We start from the raw sequence: 13,933 nt of genomic DNA, 5'->3' as shown, positions 1-13,933 counted from the left end.
TTTTGTAAACAAGTTTTAGTTATTAAATATATCTGTTAGTCAACAATAATGTAATTAATATAATTAGTGATATTACTGCAGTATATAATATTAAAATGCTTTATGTTGTTAATACCATCAAATTTTAATTGTTATAATGTAGTAAAAATACTGATATAAAATTGTTAGTAAAGCCTCCTTATTCTAATGACTTACCAATTGCAGTCCTGTTCACAACATGGCTGTTATTAGCCGAAAAACTCTGTCCTGCTATCCTCTGAGATAATCTCTGGTCTTCTTGATTTCCTGAGTGTGGCTGGACTGCTGTACAAGTACATATATATACTAACCATAACATGTCACTAACGTATGCTACTAGTAATATTAAAGCTTATAAATTACATGAACATTTTCAAAAATTGAAATAGCATAGTGAACTAAATGGTTTGAGTATGGAAATCTAGTTTGCCTGAAGAGTTTTTAATTTATTCTTTGAATCAGTATATAGTGCTTTCCTACAGGCAATGTAGGAAAGGCATGGTATCTCACATGCCATATATTTCATATGCTAATGGCAATTACGAAGATAGAAATTTTATCAAAAAATGCTATTCAAGTATTTCAGGTTTGTTTGTTTTTTTTAATAGTCACATATCCTGTTTCTTAAAGAATTATTAACAAATAATGTCATTCCAAAAGTTTCCAAGTTAAAAAAGCAGAAAACTATACTAAAACAATCTTAAAAGTAAATAAGAAATGAAAATATACTGTGCTTCACATATTGTTTAACATACTTAACAATTAAACAAACAAAATAATAATAATAATAATATATATATATCACTGCTTCATAAACAATCAAAAGAAAAAAAAACCCTAAAAAAATCAATATATATATTTATATTGATTATATATATATAATCAATTATGAATCAACAGGGATTACCTTTATTTTAGATATAGGAAGCTTCTTTTCCAACCAACTCTCCTAGTCCAACTCGCTAATAATTCTTAGGGAAGGCGATATCAATTTTGCAACACATGTGGGACATCTTCCCCACTGTCAGAACCGTAGTGTTCAGACCATATGGTCTCAACAATGAGTGCTCAAGACTACTGTCTTCAAACACCATACCTCTGTCAGCAAGGAAACCATTATGTGGAGCGCCTCCGTAGCCAGGTGGGAAGGAGCAGCAGTGCGTAGCACACGCTTCTTGATTAGACCGGGGTTCGAGCCTGTCACCACCAAATACGGAGGATGCGGAAAGGTCAGGGAATGACCACCGCATATCCTGGAGTAATATGGCCTTAGTTGCTAATGCTCCTAAAAACCAAACAACAACAACAACATTATGTGGATTGACATAAAATTAGATTTTTTGAAGGGCTAAACTGCTTAATAAATATGGACCGATTATTTCTTTTGGTCTTGTAGCTTGACTTTAGAGTTAAATTTAGGGGTCTAAAAAAAAAAAATGGATACTGGGGGATTATTCTCTACATTCCTTAAGTCGGACTAGAACTTTTCTTTTCGGGGCGTCATGTTCACAGGAATAGAGCAACTCACAATTAATCCGAAACTTTTGTCCGAGGACTCACAATTAATCAGGAACTTTTGTCCCGGGACAGAAGTTTCGGATTAATTGTGAGTTGCTCTATTCCTGTGAACATGACACCACGAAAAGTTCTAGTCCGACTTAAGGAATGTAGAGAATAATCCTTCCATATCCATTTTTTTAGACCCCTAAATTTAACTCTAAAGTCAAGCTACAGGACCAAAAGAAATAATCAGTCCATATTTATTAAGCAGTTTAGACCTTCAAAAAAATCTAATTTTATGTCAATCCACGTAATGGTTTCCTTGCTGACAGAGGTATCGTGTTTGAAGACAGTAGTCTTGAGCACTCATTGTTGAGACCATACGGTCTGAACACTACGGTTCTGACAGTGGGGAAGATGTCCCACATGTTTTGCAAAATTGATATCGCCTTCCCTAAGAATTATTAGCGAGTTGAACTAGGAGAGTTGGTTGATAAAGAAGCTTCCTATATCTAAAATAAAGGTAATCCCTGTTGATTCATAATATAATAAAATATAGGAATTATCGAGCACTTAATAGCTCTCTATTATCAAATATATAATCAATATATATTGATTATATCTACCAAAATACTGAAATGCCATGCATTTCAGCAATTGAACATCATCTCTTTGGACATCTTTGCTGATTCTTTTCATAAACTTTTAGACGGTGTAATGAGTGCATTCAATCATGTAGCGATTACTCTGAATAAAATTAAAATAATTTTTGAACTCCTTCACTTTGGTTCTTTTTTATTGCACCAGTCCTGGAACTTTATTGTTGCACCTTGTAAATTTGGGAATCTCTGATTTATGTCACTGCAAATTATGTTTTTCGATATAACATCATTTTTAATTTTTAAATTCTAAATTTAAATCTCACTTCTCTCCCTTCATCAAGAAGTATTGTGAGGAACAACATCTCAACAACAAGGCCTTGCTTCTTTTGACAACATACAGATTGTCTTCATGTGAACAAATAAGACCTTTTTGTTGTTAAGGGGCAACAGTGACATCAAAATTATCACTGAGATGGAGACAGCAAGGAACAGCCATCAGTTTAGGAGTTCTGGATGGAATACAATATTAAGAAGTCCATAGACAACATAGCAACATTATGGGGAGGGAGTCACTTAAGCTATGATGAATGCTGTGCATTGAAATATATGGTTGCATTTAATTCATAGTGTCCAGGAACTTGCCAATATACCTAAAATTCAGTTACCAATTGTGTAATTGGCAATTATATGAGATTGGTTTTAACAGAGTGGACATAAATAAAGTGGCAAAGACAGTCCCTTCAAAATCATAATGATTCCCTTCAAAATCATAATGATGCCCAGCTCACTCATGAGCTGAAAAGACAAAGGATAATAGAAGGAAGAAGAAATGCAGAACATGTCTGAAATCTTCAGTTTGTTTGAGAAAGAGATGGCCACTCTGTATTGAAGATGATTCATACATGGAATGAAACAGCAAGTTCAGTTAAGGATTGAGTGATCTTTTGCACTGCTATAAAGAAATGCATCAAGAGAAAAAGCAAAAATTTCTGTTCAGATTTCTCTCCTTAGCTTCTTAAAATGAATAATTTGGTATGACTAATATACTGTGTAAATAGTATATAAATGTTTACATAGGCAGTACAATAACTACTTAAGTGAAGCTTCAATTAAATTGATGAATCCAAAAATTTGATCTCTCTTTTATAACATACAAGTGCTCATACAGTAAAAAACACATGTAATTTACTCTAAAAACAATATGAATTGAAGTAATTTACATCAAAAGCAATGTGAATTTAACCAATTTACATTGTTTCAATATACATTCAATATACTAGTGTACGTAGTTTATCAGAAACCTCAGAGGAAGAATGGTTACAGGTCAGACGTGCAGAAATTTTCCTTCAGCCAGAGGGTGGTTGGTTGTTGCAACAAACTCCCACAGGTGTTGTAGAGGTGGGTAGTTTGAATAAACTCAAGGAAGAACTAGATAAACTGTCAGTGGGGATCAACAGGTGAAATGGGCAGTGTTAGTGTTTTTTTTCCCTTCTTTGATGCTGTAAAAGCTTGTTTTCTCGCATTGTTTGCTCTACTAACCACTACTGCCAATAATAATAATAAACTGTGAAAGAATTTGGCAAATTTTCTTACCTATGCTAAAGCTGACAAGTTGGGTTTTCCAATAGAAAAGGTTAACTGGGATAAGTTCTGATAGGATTAGTTGAGTTTTTCAATAATTACGCAAAACAACTTGTAAACTATGAATGAATCTGGTAGACTTCCTTACCATGCCGAAACTGACTAAACAGTTATTTGGGTAGATTTGGAAAGATAAAATAAAAAATGAAAATAAGAAAAATAAAAACTATCTGTTTTATCAACAAATAAAATATACCCTGAAACAATGTGTTGGTTTTTCATCTCATGCTTAGTGTAGACAAAAAAATCTCCAAGCTTAAATTCTAGTAGTGTTGAATGGGTCATATAATATAAAAAATATAAATAAACTTTAACTAAATAAGTAATAAAGAAATAATAAAAGAAAGAAAAATAAAAAAAATCAGTAAAATAAACATCAGTGGCTGTAAAGCATTACCTACCACATGCTGCAGAAACATAATTAGAATATAAAATAAGAATATGCCAGTCACATGTCATATGGAAGGCCAAGTAAGTGAAAAGTAAACCAGTACATAACTACAGCAACAAGTTGTTTGTTGCTATAGTATTAGTATTAGTCATGGAGTGCAAGCAAATCACAAACATTTGCTGCACTGGCCAAAAAAAAAAAAAAAAAAAAAAAAAAAAAAAGCAGATAAGAAAATCAAATTTTGCACTTCCCTCCTCCCATAGGTAACTATCCAGTTGACCTTTGAATTTCTTCAAACTGTCATACATGGAATGGATGACAGTTTGAAGAAAACTGTCATCCATTCAAAACTGTCATACATGGAATGGATGACAGTTTGAAGAAACTATGGAGGCAACCTGTTCCAGTAACCAACAACTTGCTGGCTAAAAGAAAACTTCCTACAATCTAGTCTAAACCTCTTCCGCTGTAAATTTGAATTTATGGATCCTATTTCTGGAATTCTTTATAAGAGTGAAAGTTCTGCCTTCATTCATTTTACTAACTCCTCTCAGAGCTTTATAAACCACAATCAGTTATGCACTAAGGTGCCTGGTTGCCAAGCTGTACAGCCCACATAATCAGTCTTTCCTCATGCGGTCACCTTTTTGTACACCTGGTTCAATTGATAACCCTCCTTTTGAATAAAATCATTCAGTTGTTTCCTGAAAGGCTCAACAGCCTCAAAATCAGCACTAAGAATTTCCCCACACATTTTCTTGTTTGAAATATTATGCCATCTTCTAAATCTAAAAAGCCAACCTGAGCTCGCTTTAAATTGTTCAATTCCTAACTGTTTAGCCAGTCTCTCCGCTGCTGCTTGAATTTCTATTCCTCACACAGCCAAACCAGACAAACGAAGTTGGGAAAACCATCATCACAGCATCATCTAGTGCTTTATCAGTAGGCATCCGCATTCGTTTAACTTTACTTTTTTCTTTCTCCACATTAAACTTAGGTGCCTCCATAGCCAGATGGGCAGGAGCAGCAGTGCGTAGCACACGCCTCTTGATTAGACCGGGGTTCGAGCCCATGACCACCAAATACAGAGGATGCAGAAAGGTCAGGGGATGACCACCGCATATCCCTGGAGTAATATGGCCTTAGTTGCTAATGCTCCTAAAAACCAAATAACAACAACAATGTTAAACTTGAGAACAAAATTACGAATTTCACTTTTTTTCCTTTTAATGTCTGACACAGTTTGTTTTGCGATGCCGTACTCAAGACAGATGCTGGACAATGAAGCTCCTTTTTCAAGTTTTTCTATCACCGATAGTTTATCGTGAAGAGAAAGTGTTTTATGCTTATGCTTCTGTCCTACACTAGGCTTACTTAAGGACATTGTTTAACTACACAGAACAGATAACAAAAGATAAAAGTGCGTAACTGCGGAGCAAATGATAAACAACTGTATGAACTGCAGTGAGGAGTGATATATTTTATACAAATTCTTGGATGAATGAAATTAAACAAATGCACTGTATAAGTTGACTTCTGTTTCTTGCCATGAAAATTGAGACTTAATCATATATTTACTGTATACGTCAACTCCTTTCTTTATAGTCAACTTCTGCATTTGACAGAGTGGCATACTGCAGTAAAATATACATTAAGAACTAGGTGACAAAACTGGGACTTGCAGGCAGAAGTGACTACATAGAATCTCTCTCTCTCTCTCTTTCTCTCTCTCTCTCTCTCTCTCTCTCTCTCTCTCTCTCTCTCTCTCTCTGTGTGTGTGTGTGTGTGTGTGTGTGTGTGTGTGTGTGTGTGTGTGTGTGTGTGTGTGTGTGTGTGTGTGTGTGATTATGTAGTTGAGCTATTCCTTGTTGTCTGTTTAGTACTGTACTACAGATTGGTTTCTCTGCAAGCAATGCCTCAATATGAAAGTGAAACTGAAAAGATAGTTACTGATGAATTCCACAAGCTCTTTTCATCTAATGAAAAAGATGGAAAAATTCTTGGATTTTGAAAGGTGAGCAGCAAAGTATATTTGTTTAAAAATATGTATAATAAATTTTAAATATATTGTATTAACTCCTATGTTTATAATATGTCTTTAATTTTAGCTTAGGATTTTATATCTGGTGTATAAGTCAAATTTAAAATTTCAGACCATTTTAATGTGTCAAATGTCAACTTATATGCCGTAATATATGAGTATTTGATGATAGATGACTACTACTGTGGAAAAAAAAAATATATATATATATACACATACATGGGAATGTTCAGAAGCAATTTTCAGCTCTTGAGATGGATTACTGTAATAGAAGACAGTGCTGATAAAGGAGGTCAAATGGGTGGCTTATTTTATTTATTATTTATCCATTATTATTCTAATAGAAAAATAATAAAATTATTAGTATTGGTATTAATTAATTATTATTTTATTTCATTTTTTCTTTTTGGCTGGTGCAGCAAATGCCTAGGGCTTCCTTATGCCACTCACTTGGGTGGTATAAGCAGAGGTGTATTGCTAAAAAAAATAGTACCAGAATGCTCATCGTAAAAAAAAATAGTACCGGAATGCTTGTTCTCCAGAAGACTGAATCAGACTTCAGACTCACTTCAGACAGAAACTGAATCAGACTTCAGACTCACGGTTCATAGAACAACCAGGTCTAGTGTTCAGCTCGTGGCGAATCAAATTGCAGCGTTTGCACACATCACAGTATATCTCATTTGCTGGATCTCTTTATCTAACACATTGTACTTTAGTAAGAAACGTTCAAGTTTAATTGCGAAATTTATATTTTTGTTTTTAAATAAATTTTTAAAGAAATCTATTAATATATATTTTTAGTAACAATGGGTAAAATAGATATTTCTCCCTCCCCTTTTATTATGCCGTTGTTTCATAATATTAGGTGTATAAATTTAATGATTTTCTATTACGACATTTAGAAAAAAGTACCGGAATGTTGTTCCGGTGCTTTCCGACATGAATACACCACTGGGCATAAGGAAGATTTAATACCCAAATGCTAATAATACTAGATAGAATTTTGAAAAATAATAGAATTGACATTGTTCTGCCAGTCGTCATTGTGCCTCACAGTAAAGTAAAATGTGGACAGAATATTTTCAGTGTTATTAAAAAAAGTGCCAGAATATGGATAATATATCATCTAAAATGTCAATCTACTTTATACAAAAAATTCTGTCTTTGCTATAAACAGCCTTTTATTAAGAATTTCTAAAAAAAATGCAAACACTACTAATAAATCAAGTAGATAAAAAAGGAACTTTACACTACACGAGATATATTCAATTTACTTTATTAAAAAAAATACTTGTTTATAATATTACAGGGATTACCCAGAAATAATTAGTCTTAGACATTAATCCTGATAAGCCTTCATCAATATCATTAATAATATTGAAAACAATAATGGGTTCAGTACTTAAACCTGGAGAAATCCACTAATAACATTAGTCCAAGAAGAGCAATACCCATCAATAACTACTCTCTGTCATTTCCCACTCAACATCCCTTTATCCATAGCAGTAGCTTGCCCCTAATGCCACATTGCTCCAATTTTTACAGCAGTCTTTCAAGTGGAAGTTTTAAAAGCTTTTCTGAAGTCAAAGTATACAATGTCAAAATTACTTTCTGCATCCAGTTCATTTGTTGCTGCATCATAGTATCTAATCAAATTGGTCAGACATTATATACCCCACTATATAATCTTATGCTGGTATGGTCAAATGTAATATTAATTACATAAGATATAGAGTCTATATTTTTAACTACAGCTTTCCAAATTTAAAATATTTTAATGTTCTATTTTAAAATCTGTTAAATCAGACCATGAATTAATGAAAATACTGTTTAAATTTTTTTTTAGCTCACAAATGGGGGAAATATTCACATTTCAATAATACACTGAACATAACAACTATACAGTTTTAATCAAGTTTAAATAAAAAAATATCTAGCATGAAGAATACAAAAAACATGTCAGTATGATAAACTTCTCAAATTTTATTTAACTGCAGTAAAATATCTTAATCTTAATAAAAATGATAAATGAGTCAAAATAAAAAAAAAGAGTATTGACAATATCATTATACAAGCAACTGAAACAACTAACCTGGCTGAGTTTTTATACCAATACTTGTCATGTCTTCTGTAGATAATTTGGCCTTTTTCATTGCTTGTGTAGCTCTTGGACACCCGGATAAACTACGATGAGTGAGAAAGCTGCCATTTGCATGGCCACTGCCATCACATCCAGGAGTGGGACAACTAATGGAGAAAACAAGGATAAAAATAGATCTTCTCCTTTAGGAACTGCACTGAAATGATCCCCATACTTGTTTCTACATTTAACACTTTTGAACAGTAACAGCCTAACACATTCATTATGCAGGAGTACAACTTTTTATACATATATTTCAATTTAATAATTTATGAATAAGTATTCTGAAAAGAAATTTTAATATAAGTATTAAACATTTTAAACTAAACTCTCCAAAAGTATCAGATATTACATAAAGAAAATTATAAATGGTCACATTAATTACATTAAGGAAAATATAAACATTCCCTAGAACTATTCATAATAAACTAATTAAATTCAATATGTAAAATTCTTGTAAAATCATAAATGCCAATTATCAAATAATTTGTTCAACTGTCATATAATTTCTATTTTTAAATTTCAAATACACCTATCACAAACACCTATCAAAAACAATTTTTAATAACACCTATCAAAAACAATTTTCTTAAATCGTCATTTCTTTTTGCACTTTCTTTGTACTATGGAAATTCTACTTATTTTTTCCCCATGTACCACTTCACTACATCAGGTATTCCATAGGTGGTATGCATACCAGATGGAAGCTGCTGATATGCATCAAATCCTGAGATACATTTCTATATTAAGACCAGAAATTTAATATAATCTCAATTATCAAACCATTTAATAATATAATATGGTTTCCACAGATTTTACTAAAGTTATTACTTCATTCATATAGTTCAATGATATTATCATTCAATGAATATATCTAAAAAACAAATTAAGTAAAGATTTAAAAAAAAAGAAAAAAAAAGTTGTCTGATTTAGAATGGCTAAAAAACTTACCTTATTCCCTCAGCTTTTATAAACTTTCCATCAACAGTAACTGCTGTGTCATGTCTCATTTTATTCTTACTAGCCAAAGGGCAACCAGAAGCACTGTAGATGTAAGAGAAAATAGTTTCAGATAGCTTTTTCTATTTAACAATTATGTATTATATATACCTGTATATTTTTATTTCATTCCAAATATTTGAGATCCTGCTTTATAAGAAAGCAGTTAACATAACAACTGACAAAACCACTAGGGAGAAATTAAAACATTTATTATTAAAACAGCATAAAAAATGTTAGAAATTGACTGGCCAATTTCTAATATAAGAGACCAAAATGCACCCAAGCAACTCATCCATTGGCAAAAGTACTAAAATTATAAATAAAAAAATAAAAATAAATAAAAAATAAATAATATATATAAAATACAGTTCTATAAAATTTCTTGAGCTGCATAAACCATTTGCTGGGCTGTATCTGGCTTGTGGGCTGCCTAGTTAGATAGTCCTGTACTAAAAAAATCAATTTGGAAGAATTTATTCTTCCTCTTAATGAAGAATAACAAAATAACATAAAAATAAGCTCCCTGAGATGCAGTATTACCACACAACAGACAACAAAGACAAGCAAATATAAAGGTGATTGAAAATTGATGAACACAACAGTAAAATTTTACTTTTAAAGTATAATGTGCAAAGGGCATTATTAATTTTTTGCAGTAGAAATAATATAAAAGAAAACACAAGACTGCAGAGGATTGTGAAGCTAATTTACATAAGTTAATTTGAAGAGGGAGTGGGGACCATTATTTATGGAAGTTCAGAAGCCTTGTTCCCTTCTTCTGAGGCTAGAGGAATCTATCCTTAAAAGAAGGTATCAATTCATTTACATGAACTGATCCCATATCAATTCATGTAAATCAGACTTAATTCATAATAAATATCCTCACATGATTCTCTACAATCTTGTATTTTATTTTATACCAAATCTTACTTCTATTTCATCAATTTGTGAGTTCTTGTTGTTGTTGCTTAAGGGTTTCACAACACAAAGGCATCAAAGGCCAAGAATTGTCGTTCTAGGTTTCTTACATGTAACTCATGTTTTGTTACATTTGTTTATCAAATTGAATTTGATGAATGAAATTAAACAGTTCTAGATTTGCAGAGTTATCTAATATCTGTATTAGAAGGGTAGGTGCATTTGATTATCACACAAACTCTAAAAGCATAGTAATCTGGAATTTCTGAATCGAAGGCATACCAAAAGAACATATTTTACTGAAAGTTGAAATTGGCATTAAGCACAGAGGGTGAGAGGGGATTTTCATTAGCTAAGAGATGATAATGCAAAAGGTGTGTGTGGGCAATTTGCAGTCTAGCAAGTATTACTTCTTCTCTGCAATTTTTCCTGATGTTAGAGAGGATTTCTGTAAATATAATATACTTTGTGGTTTATTGCTGGTTTGGTTTGTCCAGGCCTGGACACATCCATCTTGCTTTTCTAATAATTGGTCTAAAGTCAGTATAGGGAATTATCATTGTTGTGTTTGGTAGTTGTGACGCTGATTTAGCTGCATTATCTGCTTTGTCATTACCTGCTATTCCAGAGTGTCCCGGGATCCAATGAAGAGTTATTTCAGAGTGATTTTTTTTTGACAGAAGTTGATTAGGAGGCCAATTTCCTGTGAGGATGATAAGAAGGACATTTACCCTGTATAGCTGAGATGGCATTGAGCGAACCAGAATATGTATATTAACAAAAAGTGATGAATGCTGGCATATTTCATTTAATTAAAGCTGGATAGCATATAATTCCGCAGAGAGTATGCTGTACGAAACTGGAAGGGATTTTGAGACTACATGTGATGGAAAAACAGCTGCTGCACTTACATGTGACTGGGACTCAGAACCATCCATATAGATTATGAGTTTCCCAGTGATTAGCACATAGCTGTTGGATGTTAAGTGATGGAATGGTAAGGAGTAAAGTATGGATCAATGTCTAGCTCATTTCTATCCCATGGGGGTAAAGGCATATTTGGTATTTTTCTCAGTTTTGTTAAGATCAATTTTCCATTTATGTACTACTTCTCGAAGGTGGATCTCAGCAGGCCTAGGTTTATTACACTTATATTCATAAAGTGTTGGCCATAAAGAGGTGGGTTGAGATATATCCAGCAGGGTTGGGATGGAAGGCTTCTTATTTTGGCAGCTTATTTTTACAAAGAATAAAAGCAATGGACCTGCACACTAAAGAATTCGAAAAACTCAAAACACTTTTTTTTTTATCCTGATCTAAATCCTACTTCCTTTACAGTTAGTAATTATTTTAATTGCAAACCATAAAATTACAATTATTTCAATAGAAAGTCTCATGAGGGAAAAAAAAAGGGCAGAATTTCTCCTCATGCTCCTAAACTGTGCTACAGAATTAGCTCCCCCTGCACTGTCTTGAAACATTGGATGTGACCTGCATCGTATCCAGGTGTCATCATACGGGGAGCACGATGACCAAGTTTTTGAGTGTTTTTTTTAGATATACCTAGAAACACTTATATGCATACACTAATGCATAGTCAAGGGGGGGGCATATGTCCCTATCCTCCCAATACACCCCTGGATGTGATTAATGATCACCAGTATGGATAAGGGCAGTACAGATAAACTGGTGATGTAGTGGCTTATGTTACTCATATTTAAGCATATTTAATGGAAATTAGAGATACACAAACAGTTACTCTCAACTCTTAAGTCAGAAAGGAGGTTAGGCAAGCTAAGGCATATTATGAGAAGTCTCTGGCAAGGAATGCAAAGACTTCTATGCATATATTAACAGTAGAAGGAAGGGACTGAATCTCACTGGGCCACTTTATGTCAATGGGTTAACTGTTGATGACCCTGTTCAGGTTACTGACAAATTGAATAGATATTTTGTAACTACATTCACACATGAGGAATTCTTTAGGGGAGGGAATACCAGAAGTTTATCAAACTCCAATGGGAAGCTTTGTGATAACTGAAAGTTTGGGGCTTTGTGATAACTGAAAGGAAAGTGGAGGAATTGTTGAAGCTGAACATGAAAAAGGCACCTGGGGTGGAAGGGATTTATCCAATCATATTAAGAGAGGCAGCAAAGGAGGTAAGCAAGCCTTTAGCCATAATAATGAGAGCATCCTTGGATTCAGAGGAGGTCCCTATTGATTGGAGATGTGTGAATGTATCCCCAATTCATAAAGGGGGATCAAAAAGGTGACATTACAAATTACAGACCTGTTAGCTTAACATCTGTTCCAGGGAAAATAATGGAGTCACTGGTTCAAGAGGTGCCTCCGTAGCCAGGTGGGAAGGAGCAGCCGTGCATAGCACACGCTTCTTGATTAGACCGGGGTTCAAGCCCGTCACCACCAAATATGGAGGATGCGGAAAGGTCAGGGAATGACCACTGCATATTCCCAGAGCAATATGGCCTTAGTTGCTAATGCTCCTAAACACCAAATAACAAAACAAAAAACAAAAAAACTGGTTAAAGAAGTAATGCAAAACCAACTGGACAGGAATGCAATTATACTGCAGTCAACAGCAAGGATTTATTAAGGGGGGGGGGGTCTTGTATAGCCAATCTGATAGGTTACTATGATGCAGTGACCAAGAAACTGGATGCAAAAAATAATTTTAATATCATATACTTGCACATAAAAGACTGCTATATAAACTCAAGCAATGTGGCATTAAGGGCAAGTTAAATTACTACCATGGATAAGAGGATGATTAAGTGGAAGAAGACAGAGAGTGGTTATCAATGGGCACTGCTCTTTGTGGACTAATGTTATCAGTGGAGTCCCTCAGGTTTCAGTGCTGGGCCCATTCTTGTTTACAATATTTATTAATGACACTGATGTAGGTATATCAGGCTTAATGTCAAAATCTGCAGATGATACAAAGGTTGGCAAGGTGGTTAACAGCTGTAATCAGGGTGAGCTACTGCAACAAGATCTAGGCAAATTGGGTTAATGGGCTGAGAAACGGCAGTTGAAGTTTAAAATAGACAAATGCAATGTACTGCATATGGTAGGAGCAATTCCAGAGTAACTTCTCTGGAATTGCTCCTAAAGGGCCGCTGTAGCCTAGTTGATTGATTGATTGATTTTGATTTTATTGGTGCAAAAACGACTGCCCGTAGCCTAGTGGTCAGGTGCGCGGGTGCATAAGTACACGTGCCTTGAGTGACCGGGGTTCAAGTCGTGACTGCTGAATATGGTGCTGTTTCTTGTATTCTGTCTATCTTGTGAACTCCTCTGACTGTTTGGTTGTCCCGGAGTATAAACAGAAAATTTATTTATTTATTTATTTATTCTCAAACATGTGGTACTCAGGGTATTTGAAAATGAAAAAGACCTGGAGGTAATTGTGCAGCAGATATGAAATTCTCTGAGCAGTGCAGACATGCTACCAGAACAGCTCATGGGGTTTTTCAATGATATACAGAAACCTTTGCTAATGGGGATAAGAAGGTGATTATCCCTTCGTATAAGGCCATGGTTAGGTCATATCTTGAGTATTGTATACAGGTCTGGAAGCCTCACTTTAGGGAGGATGTATATCTGCTGGAACAGGTGCAGAGAAGGCAAACCAGATTGGTGAAGGAAACAAATAGGG

The 13,933-nt window shown here is 33.9% G+C and overlaps 1 protein-coding gene across 6 annotated transcripts in view; it reads right to left on the bottom strand.

Moving 5' to 3' along the window:
* The window catches only part of LOC150086625 (uncharacterized), a 398,253-nt gene that overhangs the window by 38,359 nt on the left and 345,961 nt on the right, over nt 1–13,933 (bottom strand). For 5 of the 6 annotated variants that reach the window (XM_090372642.1, XM_090372645.1, XM_090372646.1 and 2 more), the window contains 3 exons: nt 9,288–9,380; nt 8,289–8,443; nt 196–303 (listed from right to left, as the gene is read on the bottom strand). In XM_090372642.1, coding sequence (XP_090228768.1) covers nt 196–303; nt 8,289–8,443; nt 9,288–9,380 — 356 coding nt within the window. The remainder of the gene's footprint in view (nt 1–195; nt 304–8,288; nt 8,444–9,287; nt 9,381–13,933) is intronic. The other variant, XM_090372643.1, reaches the window with a different exon arrangement.

Source organism: Mastigoproctus giganteus, chromosome 4 (genome assembly GCF_048544385.1).
Source record: "Mastigoproctus giganteus isolate SK-2022 chromosome 4, ASM4854438v1, whole genome shotgun sequence".
Classification (NCBI taxonomy): domain Eukaryota; kingdom Metazoa; phylum Arthropoda; class Arachnida; order Uropygi; family Thelyphonidae; genus Mastigoproctus; species Mastigoproctus giganteus.
Note: the sequence above shows the minus strand (reverse complement) of the source record. Positions and strands in the feature narration are given on the sequence as shown.